The 23555-nt window shown below is 32.1% G+C and overlaps 2 protein-coding genes across 2 annotated transcripts in view; both read left to right on the top strand.

Annotated features, from left to right (window-relative positions):
• Positions 1-11456, top strand: part of LOTGIDRAFT_153663 (hypothetical protein) — a gene marked incomplete at both ends in the record, with an annotated part of 36772 nt that extends 25316 nt beyond the window's left edge. The window contains one exon of the mRNA XM_009059685.1: positions 11154-11456. Within this exon, the coding sequence (XP_009057933.1) occupies positions 11154-11456 (303 nt within the window). The remainder of the gene's footprint in view (positions 1-11153) is intronic.
• A 10359-nt stretch (positions 11457-21815) lies between these two features.
• On the top strand, positions 21816-23102 carry LOTGIDRAFT_153662 (hypothetical protein; the record flags this gene model as incomplete). The annotated part of the gene is made up of 2 exons (XM_009059684.1): positions 21816-21896; positions 22347-23102. The coding sequence occupies 2 exons, from the start codon at positions 21816-21818 to the stop codon at positions 23100-23102; spliced, it is 837 nt and encodes a 278-aa protein (XP_009057932.1).
• Between the last annotated feature and the right edge of the window lie 453 nt (positions 23103-23555).

The following is a 23555-nucleotide window of genomic DNA, read 5'->3' as shown; positions in this document are numbered from 1 at the left end:
ACTCCAATAGGTTTAGAAAACCTTTTTTCCTTCAATTTCAACCCAATTAAAGAATTGATTAATTACATCTATGTAAATTCATAAATGAATGCAATCAGGAATTCAATTTTTTGTTGAAATGATTTTAATGGATGAAATATGAAATGTATTGAAGTATGGAATGGAAGTGAGGTGTAACAACTACAGATACCCATCAATGCTAGTAAAAATAAAATGTCAATTACTGAATAATAAAGAAATTCACTAATTATAATGGAGACACGTGTTACTTTTCCTTGAATAATACAAGTTTTTTTTCTCATTTGTGATTATTTTTATGACTACATGTATATGCTAAAGTGTTGCATTGTATTTGGAGCATCTGACTATAGGCCACAAATCATTCTTTCTCTTGAATTTTCTGTTCAAAGCAACATAAATCAGCTTTTGAGATTTATTACACTGTATCATTGCATAAAGTTTTCAAATCAATAAAAGTTTTTCTTAAGATCTAAGTCTAGACAAATTAAGGTGCAGGGGCACAAGCAGTCAAAAAGACAAAAATCTCCTACCAAGAGGTGTCGTGTGACAGGAGGTCAAATATATATCTATTTAAGTGCAACCAAACACTGCAGAAACTTTTGTGATCTGAATCTTATTGAACTTCATTAAAGTCAGGTCTTCACCTTAATAGAGCTATGCCACAGGCAGGCATACTAAAAATCCACTGGGAAACCAAACAGTAACACATCTTTATTATATGTCATATTGGCCTGATTTGAGGTTACTGTCTAATAATGTGACAAAAACATGTATGTACTACATAGAATCTGAGTCAGAGTAGTAACATTATATGGCTGACCTTTTGTAGAAAATTATTGTTTACAACTTTACATGCAGAGAGATAATGGGGTTAGGGTTTTTGTCGCTAGATTGTAAATTATCATGGATTTGGTAATACTAGAAGCTAAAACTGTAGGCTTCAATTGATCACCCCATTGTGGAATTTTAAGTTATAAATTTAAACTAGCATTCCTTCTCATTATTGCCTTATTCTTTATACATGTACATGCAATAGTTTCACCTTGACATTAGCTATTAGGTTTTGATACTCTTTATAACATTATGGCTTTCTTTTCTTTTGTTAATAGTTCTTTGGGATATATTTTATTACAAAGAGAGAAAAAAATCTACTAATTTGTAAAATTTTCTTGCATATGCAGTGGAAGATGGTGATACATATTGATTCAGGCCTGTGATTTCACTAGTGCTTTATTTTTCCTTCAGATGTTAATGATGTTAGTCATTAGTGCAAAAACTGTTCATAATATCTTAAAAGCTACAACATAAAACACTAAGTTTCAGTGGAATTGCAAAACCCACAGGTGTTCGACTGAAAATTGAATGCTAGTGCAAATCATTATTATCAATATCCTATATACACATAAAACAAAATTTGAAAATCTCTTTATGGTCCAGCAAGGGGCAATAGTTTTGAGAATAATTCATGGGACCTGGTAAATGTTGTTGACATTTGTCTGCTATCTTGGTTTTATTTTAAATCCAGATTTAAGATGACCATATTGGTCAGGTTTTATAATTATTTGACCTGGGGTCACCTTACTCTTTGACAACACTGTGGTCAGCTTAATCTACAGATTGAGTATTCAGTCTTTATCTTAAGTCAATACTGAAATCATAGTTACTGACCTATATATCTATTAGTGACTGTCAACTTCAAACTATATACTCTGCTGTTCAAGAGTGGTTTTTGGTCAGTTAGATTTCTATAAAATTAAAGTGTATGGACCTTATTCAAAAAATATTATATTTTATAAATCTAACTTGGCATAAAAATTGATTTGAAGAAATATTTCAATGCAGGATCCTTTTTTTTTACGCCCACACGTAAGATGGGCGTATATTGTAATCACCCCGTCGGTCCGTCCGTTCACATTTGGCTCGTGCTCACTCTACAGGCTACAGTTCTGTATGGATTCTTTTGATTTTTATTTTGTATGTCAATGTCATTATGAAGATGATCCCTATTGATTTTCGTGATGATCGGATAATTTTTCACCGAAATATCGTGTCTGACTTGACGTTTTTCTCTATTAGCTATATTGTGCAACTCGTGCTCACTCTACAGGCTACAATTTTTTTACAGATCCTTTTGATTTTTATTTTGTGTGTCAATGTCATTATGAAGATGATCCCTATTGATTTTCGTGATGATCGGATAATTTTTCACCGAAATATCATGTCTGACTTGACGTTTTTCTCTATTAGCTATATTGTGCAACTCGTGCTCACTCTACAGGCTACAATTTTTTACAGATTCTTTTGATTTTTATTTTGTGTGTCAATGTCATTATGAAGATGATCCCTATTGATTTTCGTGATGATCGGATAATTTTTCACCGAAATATCGTGTCTGACTTGACATTTTTCTCTATTAGCTATATTGTGCAACTCGTGCTCACTCTACTGGCTACAATTTTTTACAGATTCTTTTGATTTTTATTTTGTGTGTCAATGTCATTATGAAGATGGTCCCTATTGATTTTCGTGATGATCGGATGATTTTTCACCGAAATATCATGTCTGACTTGACGTTTCACTCTATTAGCTATATTGTACAACCCTGTAGTCACTAAAGACTGTTTAATCATTTCTGACAGCTGCCAGTGGGCGTATGTTACCTTGCCTGGCAAGCTATCTTAAAAATCTTTTCCTCAAAAATTTCCTTGATTAAGATATAGTTATATAATCAGTTGAAAAGGTTAATTTTGTAAGTAAGTTAATGTGAATAATTCCAAGTTATAAGTAGGATTAAAATCATGTTCCAAGGGCCTGATATGTTGTAGACTTGTACTCATAATGTGACAATTGCACACTGCATAGTGTCAGTAGTATAGCATAGCCAGTATGCATATTGTTAATCTGTTTAGTCTGTCAGTTGAATTAAGATATGTTTAGACATGTATTCAATCAATTAAGCATCATGTTGTTTCGCTAAAATGTTGTTTTGCGGTTCAGATGTTAGTACTTGAGTTATTTAATTTCATATGCAATATTGTCAAAGAACCAAAATACTTCGCTCTAAAAATAGAAAATCATGTCTATATAGTCATCACACAGTGTTTATGCTATGCTATTATTAAATGATTTTGCTATTCGTTTGTATTGAGAGTTTATATTGAATTGATATTTCCTGTGATAAATCTACCAGATAATAATATTTGTAAATAGTTTAAGAGATAGTCAGATTTGAATTATTAAGGTTAATTATTGCCACTTGACCTAGAAAGAACATTTGGCCTATTACAATAACTGTGTGAATTTTGTCTTTTTTATAACATCCTATAATCTTCCTTCATAGTTGTAAACAGGCATTTATTTATTTCACTTTATGAGGGCATCTTAACAGGGATACAACATAATGTTATATGTAAGATAGCCTTGGTATTGTCCTATACATCATTGTGACACGATTGTTAATACCAAGCAGTGAAATGAACCTTCAACCCTACAGAAGAAGTACATAACGACAATTCTTTGAATTTTCAGTGTTTCATTGAAATTTGCAATGAAATCACTGAAGACAGTTAATTTGAGTAGAAACAGAAATTCTCAGTCAAGAAATTAAAATATCAAAAATTATTAAATAATTATTAGATAATGAAAAAATAGATCTGATTTTGATAGATTATTTTGTTTTCAAAATGTTCTGATTTTGCATACATAAGGTCCTGAAGAGATTCAGATTTGCAAAGATATGAGATTAACTGAGAGCTTTTGTCATATGATATGTGATTGTCAGAGTACAGTTTACTAGAATAAAACATTCAACATGAGAATATCTTTTAAAATTGCCTGATATTTGATCAATGTACTAGTTACTGAACATCTAGTAACTTTCTGTTTAATTTGACCTTTTGATTTTAATCCACACCAAATGTCTTCATATGGTTTAAACTGCTGTATTAGATTACTGAGAAAAAATGGTTGTTTTTTTTTACTTTCTACTTGCTGTTGACAGTACAGAACAAATGTCGTTAACCTTATTGACACTGATTTTGTAAGGCCAAGACATTATCACGAACCAATGTCAGATGATTCAAAAGAAAAAACTTGAGAAAAGTTTGCTTGTTGTTTCAAAATTTGACTCAATAAGGCCTTGGTCTTACCCATCAAGACTAGGTCTATGATCACAGCTTTGGCAGACCTTCTCTAAACTTTCTATACTTATGCCATTTATTTGTGTGTATAGTATACAGTTTTTACTCTAAAAAAGGGCTAGCCAAACTCATTCATTGTCTGCTGCTTAAACCAGTTGCCTTGTCGTTTTCAAATTAACTACATTGTGATCTTCATGGATCAAGCTTGCAACATTTATATTTGCTGGTGGAATGCTTTACCATAAAGATGTAAGCCTGCAGAGTCATATCTGTGGAATTGTGGATCTTAAGGTGGAAGTGGCCATATTAAAATTCCTTCTGATGTAGTGGAAGAATAGACATAGCATTAGTTTGATGTTTCAATGTTTAAAAGTTCTGAATCAAACTCGACATAAACACTGATTCATTCAGATTCAAGCAAAAATCTCTTCCCATTGAATAACAAGTTTGAAATTTGAACTCACATGTTTAGCAACAAATTACTTTGTACTTTGCCAGGTTAAAATGAACTTTGTGTGCCGCCAAGAATATAATATGTAAACATGTGGTGCCAGAATTTACCGGCAGCTATGGAAAATCTAGGGACTGGTTTAACTATATTATGATGTTTAACTGTATCTGGGTTAAGTGGTTATCCAGACCTTCTGTCTACCTATAAATAAATATGCACTCTGATGTTAACCTTGAGTTATACCATTTAACAGAGTCATATAATCTACTAGCTACATTGACCCAATTTTTAAACCTGTTTGAAAATAGATATGTGACATAAAGAATGCGTAAAAATATACGTTGTTGCCAGTCTGTCTGGACAATCAAGGGCTATTTAGTGTGATTGTTGAAATGTGACTTATATAATTTTCAACAATAACAATTTAAGTAGGTTTAAACAAACTCATGGTTAATGAAAAACTGAAATGACATTTATTACAGTTTGAATAGGCAAGGATAGACCAGAACATTGACTCATGATCTCACAAATTTTTGATGGTCACCTTAAATGGTCATACTGTTTTATGATCATACATGTTTGAAAACATGTTTGTCATCCATGTTATTGTCTATTGTTTTATTTTGTGTACTTGTATTGTCTACAAGGGGTAGAATGGAAGACATACCTTTTGTGTGGGTACTCAGGATTTTATACGAGGGGCAGAATGAGAGATTGGTCTATGGGTGTGTACTCAATAACTGATCATGATGCTCATTGATATTGTCTAAAGAGATAATAAGTAGCAACTGTCACATAATAATAATTAGTATATATTGCATACAAACTAAAAGTACCATCTGGCTTGTTGTTATGGAAGTGAACAAGAAATATATTATTATCTAATTTTCATACAACTTAAAGGGACAGATGCACCATTCTTGGGTTTTGAATAAATATATGTAAATAGTCTTTAGAAGTACTAGACATGTACGAAAATCTCATAATTCCTTAAAAAATTTCTTTTCCTATTTCTAAAGATGTATTTTCTATATATGACAGTGTCTCAAGAAAATACAATACTTCCTTTAACTTTCAAACACAGATAATTCTGGACACACATGGATTTGAAGGCTCAAATTTCGACAGTGAGCTGTGAACACTATAAATGACTAGCTTAGTTTAAAAAAATCTGGTTTTTGAGAATAAGTATGATTGGTCAAAAAAATGGTGCTTCTGCATAGGAATTTTTAACCTAGTTTAAAACATATTAATAATTATATTTAGTGAAAGTTCATATCAAATTAATTATGATCCTTAATTTGCATTGTAATGTACAAAATATTTGTTTATTATTTGCCCTTTGTGTTCTTTTTTACCACATATTTGACACATATTGGCGTAATAAGTGCAATTTAGACTGTATTTAAACACAATATTTAAAATGTTAAACCACGACTCCAAATAAGTGTGCTAAAAGCAAACACACTCATTTGCCAAAATTCGAATAGCCATGACGTTTTAAAGTGGGTACATGTAAATATTTTATACCCTGTATAAATGTGTTTACAAGAAAACTGAAGTTAAAAGTAGGTCAGTCTTACACACAGAGAAATTTTCTGAAGTCATTGAAGCGTGTTGAGTCATAATGATTTCAGTTTAGACACAGTTTAGTCCAAGAGTGTCTTTTGTACTGTATTATATTATTATTCTACTACGATTCTAATTTTATACACTATCTTTATTAATAGCCTCCAATAGAATTGTATTTACTGTTTACAATTTCTGTATTTTAATGTATAAAGTGTTTACATGAAGTGTATTTATAATGCTAACAGCTTCAAAATTTGCTTTGTTGATATTATGATAATACTAATGATAAATAAATTGCATAAATGTTCAAAGCAAAACAAACAAATAAACCCACAATAATAGAATTGTAAAAATACTCATCAATGATCATTGACTTTCTATAGAAGCATGATCATTGACTTTCTATAGAAGCATGATCATTGACTCGCTATAGAAGCATGACCATTGACTTTCTATAGAAGCATGATCATTGACTTGCTATAGAAGCATGACCATTGACTTTTTATAGAAGCATGATCATTGACTTTCTATAGAAGAATGACCATTGACTTTCTATAGAAGAATGACCATTGACTTTCTATAGAAGCATGATCATTGACTTTCTATAGAAGAATGACCATTGACTTGCTATAGAAGCATGATCATTGACTTTCTATAGAAGCATGACCATTGACTTTCTGTAGAAGCATGATCATTGACTTGCTATAGAAGCATGATCATTGACTTTCTATAGAAGCATGATCATTGACTTGCTATAGAAGCATGACCATTGACTCGGTATAGAAGCATGACCATTGACTTGCTATAGAAGCATGACCATTGACTCGGTATAGAAGCATGACCATTGACTTGCTATAGAAGCATGACCATTGACTCGGTATAGAAGCATGACCATTGACTCATTATAGAAGTATGACCATTGACTAGCTATAGAAGCATGACCATTGACTCGGTATAGAAGCATGACCATTGACTCACTATAGAAGCATGACCATTGACTTGCTATAGAAGCATGACCATTGACTCGCTATAGAAGCATGATCATTGACTTGCTATAGAAGCATGACCATTGACTTGCTATAGAAGCATGACCATTGACTTGCTATAGAAGCATGATCATTGACTCGCTATAAAAGCATGATCATTGACTCGCTATAGAAGCATGACCATTGACACGCTACAGAAGCATGACCATTGACTTTCTATAGAAGCATGACCATTGACTTGCTATAGAAGCATTATCATTGACTCAATAAAGAAGCATGACCATTGACTCGCTATAGAAGCATGACCATTGATTCGCTATAGAAGCATGACCATTGACCAGGGAATAAACTATGCAGGGTTATCACCCATCTCTCAATGTCACCCATGTGACAAAAATTTGAGCAAGGGGATTATGTCCATAATTTTAACTAAAGATTTTTATGTCTCAGTCTAGCTACCAAATTGAATTTCTATAAAAGACTGACGAATTATTACCATAAAAATAAGTTGGTCAGTTCTTAGTGGTTTTTATCTGTAAACCTTATCAATAACTGTAGTCACAACAACTAAGAGGTCTGTATAGGCTATTTCTTTCTCAAGATAAGCTCATTAATTTTATATATGATGAAAAAACAGATAAATTCGGTGGAAACTCGGTCAAGGAATTTTTCTTATCTACACACACAGCTATTTATAAAAAAAGAAAAAATAATTGCTACCATGAATTAGATGAAATAAAGTGGTTTTTGGCAAGAGAACAGAAAACTTCAATGAAAACCATATGTTAGAAGAGATAGAGAGACAAGATGATGTGCACATATCAGAACTAATTTGATTACCTTGAGGTTATTTTTGTCTTTCATCTTTCCTGGATGTCTGTTTACAAAATTTAGTGCAAAGTTCTAAAATTAATATGGAAAACAAATTACAAATGTTTTTCTAAACTTAATTAGTGAAATTAGTTTGTACAAGTATCTCATAACATGGAGATCACAAAGTGGTTGTTTTTAGTTTAATTTTATACATGTACCAATGCCAAATGAAATGAATGGAGTTTTATGTCCTACTTTTCTGAACCTTGTGGACTAATGAAGACGGGCAACGCCATGCAGGGTGCCATGGGGGAAATTTTGCCTGGACAGCGGTATTAGTCTGCTCTTTTTCGATTTCCAACTGTCAAGGGATGTTTAACGTGCACAGCCTGTAGCACACGGGGCCTCAGTTTATTGTCCCATCCGAACGACTAGACGCTTTTTCCATGTCAGCCCTTCTTACCTGCATCACTGACAGGGGGAATCCAGGCTTAAGCCTTGTACCTGGAAAACACTGGTTACACTCAAATGATAATTTAACTCTACCCCTTGCACATCATCATCATCATTATCATCAGTGTTTCTTAAGCTGAATCATGATGATGATAGAACTATTGATATCAAACTAGAATATATTCCTAACTGATGATAAAGAAATGAAGTGTACTATATTGAATTATTTTGGTTGTAGAATAACTAAATAGAATTCAATGTAAAATTTGTTTAATTCATGTACCACAATTATTCTGGATCTGTCAAAGATGATAGAAATAGTGCAATATAATATGCCATAAAGTACAGCAACATCATAAAAATGGTACATCCTAACGAAGAATCAATAATTAAAGAGTTAATGATTGCATATATTCATCATTTAAACTGAAAAAGATTGTCTTATTTCCTGAGAAACATGGTGTTTTATGCTTTAGCAAGACAATAAACAGCCAGCTTACATGCAGTTTATAGCAGTTAATACTGTATAGGTATAAAGACATCTTCCTCTTTATGTCTTTAAATTGCTCGGAACTGTAGATTCATGTGAATTCACTTAGAACTTTGATTATTTTATTGATATTTTCAGGGTTTCTGACATGTACTTATTAATTATTGAAAAAGGTATTTAATTTTGATCCAAAATGATTTTATGTGCATTATCCGGCTTACTCCTACAGCTAAATTTATGGATCATGCAAGTCAGAAATGTTTTATTATATATCAATCTCTGGATATTCATTAGAATTGAGCTTACAATAGTAATATTTAAAGCTTTGATGGTTGGGTATTATTGTTGGAGGCTCAGATGTTGGTGGTTAACACTGGATTTGTGTTCGGACAAACACTTCTCTTGAAAATGCTAAAACCTGAGAAATAAATTGTTGGCTAAGAAGCACTGTAATGACAGAATTTCATATAGAAGCCACTTTGGTGTGTAAACAAACTGTATGCAGTACCACACACCATGTAACTCAGAAATTCAGGCTATAATAACTAAGTCAACTAAGTGTGGGTGGCTTATGTGGATGACAATAATTTCTATTTCTGATATCTTTGCTTTAAAAAGTCTTTGGACTCCATGTTGGTGGAACTTCCTTAATGAATTTTTTAGGTCAGTAGTTAAAAGTTGTATAGACAATAGTCTGCTATATTTAGGATTTGATGAAAACTCAGCGATTATTAATGATGATGAAAAACTAGGATTAAATGAGATACTACATGTAAAAAATCAATCAGAAAGTGGCAGTGATTCGAATAAAAATACCCCAAACACTGGCGACTAGCCAAATATCATAGATTCCTTTGGATTGTTAAGACTAGTTTGGTTGCGAGATGTCTGAAGATTAGACATTTTCTAAAAACCATAGACATCAATTCTCTAAAATGGACTACAACTGACTAATATAACCTTAATGTCTTTTTAAGGAGGAGTGGTTCTCATTTCATTAAGTTCATTTGTCCACAACAATTCAAGGCCATATTCTCAGGTAATAGAAAGCAATGAGGCATGCTAACTTTTGAATTAACCAAAATTAGAATTTAATGAAAAAAAAAATCAAAATGCAAGGTTAAAGTTTTACATTGTCTACCAGCACACTACAATTAATGTTTGTCCATTCTGCAGTAAGAAAATGAATCTTTCACCATTAAGCAGTGTTCATCCACCCAGACCCCTCCCCCCCTCCCTCCTCCCTCTTTTTTAAACTTATTTTAACTTATCACCTATTGCTCCTTGCAATTAAGAAGCATATAACTCAAGCTCAGTGAAGAAATGTGAAATTCCTATTTTTTTCGTACTGTTTATATTGAACTATGTCCATATGCTGGAGGGAGATTGATGATGAAATTTTATATGTGTATCATACCTTCATAAAATTGTATCAATGTATCATAATATCTGGATATTTTTGCTCTACAATACTCTAATTAAAACTAGTTCAAGGGCTATGTTGTTTTCAATTGCTACAGGGCATTGAGAGAAACTGACATTGGCCACCTTGTTAAATGACAAGTGTATAACACGACTTCATTGATTGATATGTATCAATATAGTTGTTTTATTGAACTCTGTGAACCGACCGATATATGTTTCACCACAGTCTGTCTTTTATTATAAAAAAGATATAAACACGTCTTGAATAAAACACAATATTATCTCACAATTCTTTAACTGTCTAAGATATAGATTTAGTAAGAAAGGTATTATTTATGATGAACAAGTGTATATATGATTTATCTGCACACAATAACCCGAACACAATTATAGATTCAGTGGGAAAGCTATTATTTATGATGTACATGTATATCCACTTGCATCAGATATCTATGATCTTTGTCTCTCATCAACATTCAGGCTCACTAGCCCATTCCGCTAAAAAGATTTAAGATTTTGATGAAGACAGAGTGAAAGGACTTTTTGAATAGTTTGGAATAGACGAGATACAGTGTTGATGGCGGTGATATATGATATAAAACAAAATTTATTTAATAAAAACATTTAAATAGACAAATTTTGTTCAGACCTTGTGTGTTCATTTGTTTTACTTTCTAATGTAATAATTGTTTCATACCATACCCCACACAGAACACTTTACCTCGTCTATGCCGACTAGAGGATTCAACCAAAAAATAATCTGTATCTGTTTTAATCAGAGTTATCTTTCTTTGTCTTTTCAGATGAATGAGAAATACCTACAAATGAACATGGAGTTAGAAGGCAGAATGCAGCATTTTAAAAGTTTGTATAATGACCTACAAGATGAAAATCGTATTTTACGAGAAGAATTAAAACGGCTTGGAGTGGATATTGTGGAATTATTGCAACGAGATAAAGCCATCATGAACGGTAAAATGAAACATACAGCTGATATCAAATCAGACATGTCATCGAAATTATTACAAGAAGCACTAATGAAAGGGGAACTTTTTTTTCGGCGTAATAACGTACTGAAGCGAGAAAGAATTCATTTGGTGGATTGAAGAATATCTCAATTTGAGAAGCGTTTATTTTTGAAAACAAAATATGTAATCGAAGAATATTGTTGTTGATTTTGTTGGTTATCTTTTAAGGCTGTGATTCTTCCTACTTATGACTCTTCAAAAGTCTTTGTTATAATTCTAGATGTTGTGTCCGCCATTGTTATTCTAACTATTATTATTATTATTATTATTAATCCTGTTATGGTCATACAAAGTACGCTCTGAGCAGACAGCTCTTGAACCTATTTCTCTGAAACTTTGTGGTATTTGTTTTAGTGTTCCATATCTGATTGGTCAAAATTAAATATTAACTCAATATTATTTATCAATCAGATTAAAGTGTTGCGTAAAATCTGAAATATGTCTGTGTAATGTTTCTGAGCGTAAGATATTTGAAACAGAATTCTGAATCAAATAAAAAACTCTGTGCTGAAATGAACAAGTCTCGCTTCTGAAAGATGTTGACAGGAAATAAACCTTTTATTGTGAAGAATTTTTTACAGAGAAGGATTGCATTTAAGGTCTGTTATAAAGAAACTTCTCAGAAATATTCAAGGTTGTTTTCACATCTGCTTCTAATGTTTCAGATTTTTTAATTATTTTTTTGGGGGGTATTATTACTTTGTGAAGAAAATGTCACATAAATAAAACTTAATTGAAATTATAAAGGTTGACAGGCAGCTTATATGAAATAAAAGCTATTTTAAAATAAAAACAAAAATATTACAAAACACCATTTGAGTAAAGCCAAATAAATAAATTTATGTTGCAAACATTAAAAATATGATCTAAGTTTGCATTGAGCTCAAAAATAGAATTGCTCTGCAGTTTTCAAATATGCATTTATTTTCTCATCAAATTTTCACATAGTTAATTTGCTTTGTAATTGCATTGAAATTTGAATGCCTGGTTTTTGAAACTAATAGAATAATCTTTCTGTAAAATCAAGAAAGATGTATTTTATATTGAGTTATAAAGAATATGTGAAACGTCATCTATCTTTACGATTCAATCAAAAAGATCATATTGCTATCTTGATTCACCGATTAAGCTTTGCTGTCAACTCATCTCAATAGTCATTTATTTCCTTTCCTCTATTTTTCTTTCTCTATACTCCAATATCAGAAATTCCTGTGGTTTTTCTTGTTACAATGTCTAAGAATGCCAGTCGTAGGCGGCCACCAGGAATAATGAGGAATGATCATGGACGAAATCTGCTACATGTTGCCAGCAAGAAAATCAATAATAGGAAATAACATGCCAGAATGAGTGATTTAAAGTTTCAACGCAAATCAAATTTTCATACAGTTAGAAAATATGTTTTTTTAATGAATATTATTCATCCACTGTGCATTTAAATAGACTGATTAAGTTTTGATGGTGGTTCATTGTTCTCACTGTTTCATATGTAACTTTATGTAAATACTGAAACAACATTATTTCATTGTTACTTGTTTCAAATAATTCATCTCTTTGTAAAAAATAATCATCTTTCATTTATGGCGTTTCCAAACTATCGAAATATAAATCAACTTAGTTCTGATTTTCATTTATTTTAGATTTTCATTTCTTCTCTGTTTCTTTCAAGAAGCTACTTTTACTTGATGGTTGAAAGACATCTTTGCTACAAATTTTGGTTGATGTCATTAGGCAACTTTGTAAAACATTTTTGATTGATAATGTCGTCATTGTGATACAATGGTAACTGAAAACAATTACTGATATTATCTTATCCAATTTGCTGTCAGTAGTTTGTAAAGTACATTAAACACTTAATAAGTGATCTGTCATACATTTGACTTGACAAAAAATATAGAAATTTTCCAAGTTTTCGTATTAACGTAATCTATCTTACAATTTTTTTACATATTGATTTGAAAATCATTCTACAGCTAACTTACTTACATTGATGTAAAATGATGCTAGAACAACTTCTTGACTTGACATGACATGCAATTGCTTGAAAATCAAAAAAAAGGATACATTGTTTCAAGTTTCAATCCAGTGTCAGATTTTCGATAAAATCACAGAAATTCAAAGCTGACATGCAAATATATTTAGCATATTTTTTTACTTTTCTGAAACTTGTGCTTACGTTTTCATGTATATGTTTTAATAAGGTCAAAAACTTATTGAAATTCAATCACTGAAATATGTCAGAAAAAATCAGGTCAAATCAAAGATGCCAGGACATAACCGCAGATGGATATCTGGCTAATTTGTCGATGATGTTTCATCATTTATTAATTTTTTTTAAAATTGGACCTAGTATGGCAGATGTCTCAGAACTTTAAATAAATAGGAACACTATTATGGATATACTACTCCTTTCTTTTCGCAAAAAATCATGGAACTATTTGATTCAGTCGACTGCTTATAAAATGAATTGAAATTGTCAAGACTAAAATATTTGACATTCTGGTTTTAGTAAGGTAATCCTATAAATCTATGTTATTAAAATGGCTGCTGGCAGAATGACAATCGTATGAATACCTTAGACAGTTTAATATACTGTTTCTCATTTCAAACCTGCAAAGACTACAAATGGAAAAGGTCATTTGGAAATTGCTCGTACAGATTGCAGAAAAATATGAGTATTTATTAGAGAAATTTACATTTAGTGTCTCTGGAGCCAGTTTCTTCTGACATCAGTAGAATATTAGAATACACAATATGACATTACTTTCAACCAGAAGAAATATTATTTGACAGTTCCTTCAAAGTTTGTTTTCATGTAAATTTAGAAAATAACCTGAATTACAAATTTCTAATCATGAAGTAAGAATACCATCAAATATCAATACAGTATTTCAGAAAAAAGTTGGCTTCTTGAAATGAAACAGAAAGAAGACATGTTTTTGTAAATCTCACATTCTTTTATTATTAATTTTTAGTTTGAATCAATTCCAAGTTTATTTGCTATGTTAGAAAGACACATTTTAATAATTTTATTTTAGATCTTAAATACATCATGTCTACTATGACCTTGAGTTCAGTTGGACATCCAGCAGACTGTTTTGACTATTGCATCTGAAAAGGGCTCATGTTCATGTAAATAAAACTTACAAAAGGCTTTTCTTATATCATAGGGCATTATAGCATGGAAATATTATAACATTTCGGATAAAAAGCGGGTAATTTTAATTTTAGTTGATTCTTTGTTTATTATATTTTTTCATAAAGCTAGATTTCTCTTTTTTTCTGTCTTGATTACCAAAATTATCTTTAAGCCATTTGTAGTTACTGTACATACAAATTACTTCAGTTCTAGTTCAGTAAGGTACATGTAAACGTCATCCTGAACCTAATGTTATAATTTTGCTGAATGCAGGTCTTTGTTTCAAGTCCCCTAAAAAAAGAAGGGTCCACTGAAATTGTGGATTTGTCAATTTTTTTGTGACCTAAATTGCTTGTAATGTAACATCACAGGTTTATGTCTAAAATTTTAGATAGTGACCATTATTTTCACTTTAAAAAAGATCAAACTCTGCAGCAAAGGTATAACATTATGATTGGTATAACCTCTAAGATTGAACTGAAATATGGAAGATCAAAGGTGTATAATGATGCAACTGTTTATTATAGAAACATCAGATATACTTCCTGAAGAACATAGAACTGTCATCTCATATTATCTTTACGTTGTGGACGATATTAACCTAGTCGATTTCATTTATTATCATCTGTACATTTTGTTAATTGAGGATTGCGTCAGTTTATTCATCCATTCTGTATATTCATTCATTCATTCATTCAATTATAATATATCACTGTCATCAACTATTTTAACATTAGCAGAAGAGAATGTTCACAAGCAGCCGAAAAATTTATTTCATTTTCTGTACTTTGTATGAATTTTGTATTGTTTTCTGCTTTTGTTGAATAATATGAAATCTGTATACATATATATTTAGAAGTTGTTGAAGGATAATTTGTATGTTTTTCTCACCTGTTTTGTTTCTTATAATTCTTTCTGTACATTTACTTATTACCGGTATTATATTATTTGTAAATTTTGATTTTGTTTTGTAAGATGATCATTTTTCCTGGAAAACCTTATTTCACCTATTATGAAGGTGGCTTCATTTCAATCAGTTTTCTTCTCATAATCATTCATTCATTCATTTATTCATTCATTTATATTCTTGCAATTAATGATTTTCAATCATAAATCTTTGTTTGTCTGTAGGTATTATTCATCACTGAATTTCATCAGTATATTTCAAAGTACATGTCCATATTTCACATCAACTTAAAACTTTGCATGTAGTAAAGTTGTTATATTTCATTGTTAGTTGACACAATTCTTAAGGTATCTTCTTCAATGATTTGATCAAGGTATCAGATATAAAAATCTAGATTTGAAGAATCAACAAGTGCTGTTGGTATAAAAAAAAAATAGAATTTAAAAATTTAAGACAGATACGAGAATGGAACAACTTGGTAAGAAGAGTGGAGGGTACTACATAATATTGAAAGTTATAGAAATATGGACATGTAGAAATTAATTGTGCCATATTATTAGATGTGAATAATATTTGTTATGTAATGTAATAGTAGTACAATGATATACTTGTAACAGTTTCATATCAATTCATTACTAAAAAACCTTAATATGACCCAAATATAACCAATTTCCTTTGCCGTGCAAACCAAAATAATTAATTAGCGTATGTCATACACAGCATTAGCATGGTATTGAAAATGTTATGTAATGGTACATCTACCAGTGATAGTCAAGTTCTTGCCTGTTAAATTCCTGCAATGAAAGGCTACCTTATCAATAGAATTAATTTAAACCCATATTTTAAAGTCATTTGAAAAAAAAAAAATTGCAACAGAAACTAAATTATGTTCTATAGACATAGGTGCTTGGATTTGAAATTGAGACTAGATTGGAATACTATCAGGTTTAGGAGAACAAAGCTTGGATTTTCTGGTACACAAGGCTCCCTTTATTTCACAAATAAACTTTCAGGCTAAATAATACCATAATGAAAGCATTAGGTGTCTTTTCAATCAACTGTTTTGTGTTTATGGAAATGATAAAACTGTACAAGAAAATGATCGATTCAAAATGTTATATTTGTGGTCAAAACCCTATATTTTGTCTTGTGATTGTTTATCAATTGAAAAAAAAAAAACCTCGAATTGTGTGACACTGTTTTTATTGTCTGTTATATCTACTGTGATTATATTATTATTATTATTATTATTATGAATCTGTAAAAGTGCTATGTATAAAGACTCTCTGGTGTCAAGGAGCAACCAAGTTGCTATAAGAAGTTCTATATTATAAATTCATTTGTAGTTTCAAGACATATTTGTTTGGAGAAAAAATAAAAGAGGGAAGACTGTGATACCATTTTAAAGTACAAGTAATTGTTATGGTGAATGCTTTCCCTCTTATTGAAAGAGTTAAATAGTTAATAAAGCCTAAACCAATTGTGTATGTTCAGTTTTCTAGGAATATATAGTAATAGGAATGTTGTCTCTTTCATGTATTTTTCAAAGTTTGAATTTACCATGCTAAAAACATCTTTCCGATTGCTGGACAAGTATATAAGGCTTGAAAAGATGAAATCAAAATGGTATCACAGTCAAACTAATGTCTTCCCTTCTTTATAAAGAAAAATTTTGTTTCGATGTTACTGTATCTATGCCTTTATAAGTATGCTGTTTAAGAATTACACTGTTCAGATGATCTGAGGCTCGTCTGAATTTAAGAAAAATCATGCAACAAAACCAATTTGCTAAGCAAATAAAATAGACTCAAATTTGGGAGGAAATGACATCATAGTTCCTTTTCTAACTCACCAAATGACAGTATTTGGAAGCAGAAATTGAACAGACTTTTGAGAGATGTATATAAGTCAAGAGATACTACACAAAATGAATGTCATTAAATGACATTACCGGTGTATGAGATGTAAAGAAAAGAATTCGAGAAAAAAGTTGTCAAATGTATTTTTTAATTTTTTTGCTCATGTAGTAAAACGTTTTTTATTACCCTGTGATTGATGAAAAATGAAAAAAGGAAATTTTTTTTTTTGGAGCCAAATGTGACTAATATTTTTTATGAGGTTTGACATTTGAAAGAAATGTGCAGGATTTTGCGTAGAAAGGTATCACCTGCACAGTACACAAGTACAGACTTTCGATTTCTTTCCATAAATTTCATGGCTGGAGAACATATTAGCAATTAAAAAGCAAAAATTACTCAACATGTGTAGGGGTGTGTAAAAAAACTAGGAAAAAGTATTCTGTGGGTTATATAAAAACATATGAAAAGACAGGTACACCTTCCTGTATGCCTAATTAAAAATAATATTTAAAACATGTGGTTTATTACAAATTTAAGCTGGCCACATGGGTTTTGGATTTAAAATTACTGATGTAATATTGTAAACAACTAGATTAATACCAAGGACACAGTTTTACTGTTCACTTTAAAAATATGTGCATTAAACAGTCATTTGTCTGGAAATGTGTTGATCTTGTTTTCAAATATATTTCTGAACAAACTTGGAAAATTATTTTGACGAATCAAAAGCTTAAAAAAAATCAGAACAAATCCTTCACTTTGACATTGTTAAATCATACATACATCAAGCAAATCCAAATGTGGTTTGTTTAAATGTTTGAGGTTTCATGTTTCAGGGTCCATTTCTTTACTGAGGTAAAGTTGAGGCCTGATACTGCTCACATTGAAACCTATCACTAAAAATATTGAGCAATCATTTCATTTTTCATCAAGAGTATTTCAATGTTATTTATCTCCATTAAGAGATGGGATTATTGAGATGTAACATCTATATTTCTGAAATAAGGTTTTATTATTGCTATTAATCATTATGGAAAATTCACATTATATTTCAAGATCAATTTTCACCTTATATAGATTTCTTATCCTTTGTATTGTCATTTCAATTATATTCAAATATCATCTATTGCTACAAATAATCATTCATTCTTTGTAAAACCATGAAATGTTTAAGGCATGAACACAATTAAAGCAAAACTCTCTAAGACATTATCATAAAGTTCTATTATTATACTACATCTTCTCAGAGTAGGTGCTTTACTAGTGATATATGTTTCAAATAAATAGCTAGAAAAATGTTCTTGTCTTGTTTCTTTCAGTAGTGTAGGCTACCAATGGCATCTCTATGATTAATTTGGTGAGGGGGTTCTGTAGGGATCACAGAAATGCCAAGGGGGCTCACAGGCTCTTAGGCAGCCACCCTCAATTCAAGAAAATGTTGTTGTATTGTCTCTTTCTGAAGGGATTTCCAACAAGGGTTTCTAGATTTATAAGACATTAGTGTTAGCTATTGAAGAGACAGTTTGTGCTTAGTTTAGAGCACAGCCTAACTCCTATGTAATGTACTATGTCCTAAACATTACAGTAATCCAGTTCCTGGTCTTTTCGATACATTCTCAAAACTAAATAAAAGAACAATGACTCTAGAAATTAAAGAGTCATTTTAAGTACATGAACTCTACAAAACTTGATCTGGTTCACTTTAAATCAATAATTCATTTAAAAATAACCAATATACAACCACAATACTTACTGATAATCTTGAGTCACAGATTAGCCCTTCTGACCACAGAAACTTTCTACTTTGCAAGATTTAGTTCCCCTTTCATTTAACACGATATTTCATGACATGTCAGCGAAGCACTGTTTTAAAGTAATGACCATATTGGATGGCTCTGAACATGAAACCAGATAATTGTTACCAACAAAAGGAATAAGAAAACGGAGAACACAAGCAGTTGCCCACAATAACGACCAATATTCGTAACAGCTTTAGGTTTTTAATGAAAAAATAATTTGGAATTTTGTCAAAATGAGACACATTTTTCTTAGTGGAAATGATCCTCTTTCTCGATTATATAGTCTGACCATATAATTTCATACAAAACCACAAAATATAAGAAAATAGATACATATACCCTTTACTAGTGGTGATACTGACTCACTGATTGAGAAACGGGCTTATACCATCGCTTGAAAAGTCAACAGACTAAAATCAAGAAACGGAATTCTGATCACTACTACCTAGCTTCCTCGCATGACATCTGCTGTCTTTATTAGAACAGGTAGATAAATAGATACTTAAAATGGATAGATGAAATAGTAGTTAAAGGTACGTAACCCTGATAAAGCATGTACAATAATTTAACTGTGTTTTGTAGTTATATCTATCAGAGACTGCCAGAAATACCAGAATCGGAGTGATATATGTAATCGGAATAGGCGATATTTTTCGTGACTTCAGGCATCTATGAGCTCATGGCAACATTTAAAAAATTTTTTTAGCCCTGTGTGTAATTTGTTTAAAACTTTTCCAATTAGTCCACTGTAGTAAATACTTGTAATTGTTGATAAGCAGTGTTAACTTGTCATATTTAGCTGAAATGAAATGAATGGAGTTTTAAGGTGGGTTTATACAGAGCGCGAACGCGACCGGCGCGAACGCGACCGCGACCGCGAACGCGACTTTTCATCAGTTCAGTCATTCAAATAGAGCGCGAACACGAACGCGGAAAACCGTCGACGGCTTTCAATGCGGATCGCCTCTTTTGTTGTTAAAATTTGGTCATATGGTCATTTTGGAATCATCTCTCCGATTCCCTTCCAAATATCTTTCTTTTTTACTGTCTCTTTGTAAGTTTTTTCAGCTTTGTCAAACAAAACTGGATTCTTTTCAACTTCTAAAATCAAAACTTCCGTTTTATCCATTGTTTGTACCCTACAAGCAAATTGGAAAAGCCATGTGCACAAATTTCTATTTTAGGAAATGATGCAAGGGAGGTGGTACAAACTGATTGGTTGATAGCAAGAAATCCGCCGCGACTTTCTGAAAAATTCGCTCTTGGGGCAATCTCGGCGGTCGACCGCGCGAACAAATATTTGTTCGTGTTCGCGTTCGCGTTCGCATTCTATTTGAACGGTCCCTCTATAAAATGATGAAACCATTCCATGACGAAAAACCGCGTTTGCGTTCGCGTTCTGTATAAATGCACCTTAACGTCGTACTTTTCTGCACCATGTGGGCTAATGAAGACGGGCAACGCCATGCAGGGTGCCATGAGGGAAATTTTGCCAGGACAGCGGCATTAGCCTACTCTTTTTCGATTTCCAACTGTCGAGGGATCTTTAACGTGCACAGCCTGTAGCACACAGGGGCCTCGGTTTATTGTCCCATCCGAACGACTAGACGCTTTTTCCATATCAGCCCCTCGTACCTGCATCACTGGCAGGGGGAAACCGGGTTGAAAAATCCGAAGGTATTATCTCGACCTATGCCGGGATTGAACCCTGGACCTTCAGGTTAGCGAGCAAGCGTCTAACTCGCTGAGCCACCGCGGCTCCCCATATTTAGCTGATATGATAAGATTTCATTGGTATGTAATAGCTGACCCTACTATCATGTTCAGATAAGTTCATCTCTTCTTTAACTCACTTTGCATTTTATCCTCAGCGAGTAAATATTATCCCTATTTTAAGGACTTTACGGACTTGTGAGATTTGGTTTTTATATTTTGCAATAATACATACGACATTTTCATATTATGGTTAGGACTTGGGTTCGACAAGGCTGTCACCTATCACAGTGGCTCTTTCTCCTGGTAATCGACTGGATCACGAAGAGGTCAACTTTAAATTTTATACATTAGAAACCCCGGTGGAACTGGCCAGCGCCTCGATAACAAATGCGTAGCTGGTTGATTTGAATTCTCTGGTCTTGAAAATCGTAAACTGTCATTTCTTAATTTATGCTTCAGTACTAAGATGCAATAAATTCATATGGTATCTGGAATAAGAAATATGTATACAGATATGGATCCAGCTGGAAACTTGTTATACACTGCACCCTGACACCAGTTTAAAGTTGTAAATAACCACCCCAATTTTCAAGTAAGAAGCATTTAAAGATGGGTTCCCTTATTTATATATGAATAGAAAGAAGGGCTGTTCTAATGGCTTGGAAAAATATCAGTTGACACTAAAAAATAAGGAAACCCATTTTTAACAGAAACTTAAGATTTATTTATGTAGTTATTGATAATTGACACCTATATCACTTGGAACGGGACATTGAACTAATAACAGCGATATTGGTAGTTCTGTTTACTTCGTTCGGGCACCTGTTGTTCGACATAATTAAGTTTGTCTGTGTCATTTTTATTTTTAAACTTTAAGTTTCGACATAACGTAGGAAGGTTCCACAAAATAGACAATAGCACCATATGACACATATCAACAATTACTACATTGCCATAACCATTAACATTTTCTTCCTGTAATCGTATGTTATTGGTAATCACATTCGATATTGAGCAGCCATGGGAGTATTTCGGCAGGAATTTTTGTTAAAAAACTATCTTGCAAAATTCAAATCTGTGGAACCTTTTTACAAACCACAGGTACAGTGTAAACATTTATTATACTATTTTATAGGGTTTCAGTGGTTGCGGTCAGAATTCCGATATCGTCGAGTGACAATGTTATGCTCTGAAAGTCATACATGGTAACGGGGCGGTTAAAGATATTTTCAAAACATTGCATTAATCTGTTAATGCTTAATTGTTTCAAATTACTTTTATGCTCCAAACTATTAGTCCATTAACGGTGGCAAGGTATTTGGTAAACTATGACCAATTACAAAGACTGTGGTCAACTAGTGCGGTGAATTTGACCGTGCTGATAGCATCAATTTGCATAGTTCTACTTTTCAACCAGACGTCTATGCAACTCCACTAAAACTATGTGTTTGGTCATTAATAGCGAATTGCCTTATGTAATAAAGCATAATTTTGAAAACCTTTTTACAATCCCTTTAAAAAGTTCGAGATTTATATTTGTTTTTTTTTCAGTGGAAATGGCCGGTTTGGGTTATGTTAGTGTATCGGGGAATTTTCTCCTTTTACACAGTATTTGGTTTGATCTATTACTTGGTGTACCGCCAGGATCTTCGACATCCAACTATTTTGTATCTAGCAACGTGGGCGTATATCGCCTTGACGCTATACCATCTAGTGGCACTAATTGTAACGAGCTATATTTTTGCCAAAACCACAAAGGAGGAGAAAACTGAAACTATTCCTCTGACAACCGGAAGTGTCAACAATGATCGAGTTGACGAAGAAGAGACAACAGCAAATAAGAAAAATTCGTTACCATGGTACGTCATCATTACTTGGTTACTAGCGAATGTTTCCTACACGTCTGCAATAACCGTCACAACGGTGTTCTACTTCGCGTTGTTTCCCCTGGGTGGTGTGAATACAGATATGGAAGACGTCAACATCCATGTATTTAATACGATATTGGTTCTGGTAGATGTTTCTATCACTGCTATACCTGTACGTCTGTACCACGTATCCTATACTATCATAGCTGGTGGGGTGTACTCTGTTATGTATGAAGTCTACTGGAACGTTAACAAGAGCAGGAATGTTCTATATCCTGGATTACTCGATTGGAATAAACCGGAGATAGCCACGATGGTGAACTTCACGCTACTGTTTATTGTACTTCCATTACTACAATTTATGTTTTTCGGTTTCTATCGACTCCGTCTCTTCATCTTTGAGAAAATATATAAGCAAAAGTATGAACATGAACCATAATCTAAACTGTTTTATTTGATTTATTTATAAATATGTTTAGGATCTCATATAATTTGTTATATTTTAATCTATTGGCTTTCCAATGGTTAGAATTCTTCCCTATTCAACCACATGGTGCAAATTTATCTTCCCGAACTATCAGTCAATTCAGATTTAAATGTAGCTTAGTATAGTTGGTCTCAAAGTAATGGCCAATTGTTAATGCCAAAATACTGTTACCAACATATCTTATATTAAGTATTTACAATTACTACACAATTACAATGATTATACACGATTACAATGATTATACGCGATTACAACTTTACTATTATCCAAAATTACAATGATTATACAGGCTAAAATTATTATACACAATTACAATGATTATACATGATTACAAGGATTATACGCGATTACAACTATTATCCACAATTACAATGATTATACACGATTACAATGATTATACACGAC

Source organism: Lottia gigantea (assembly GCF_000327385.1).
Source record: "Lottia gigantea unplaced genomic scaffold LOTGIsca_4, whole genome shotgun sequence".
NCBI classification, from domain to species: Eukaryota; Metazoa; Mollusca; class Gastropoda; family Lottiidae; genus Lottia; species Lottia gigantea.
This window is presented reverse-complemented; position numbering and strand designations above follow the sequence as displayed.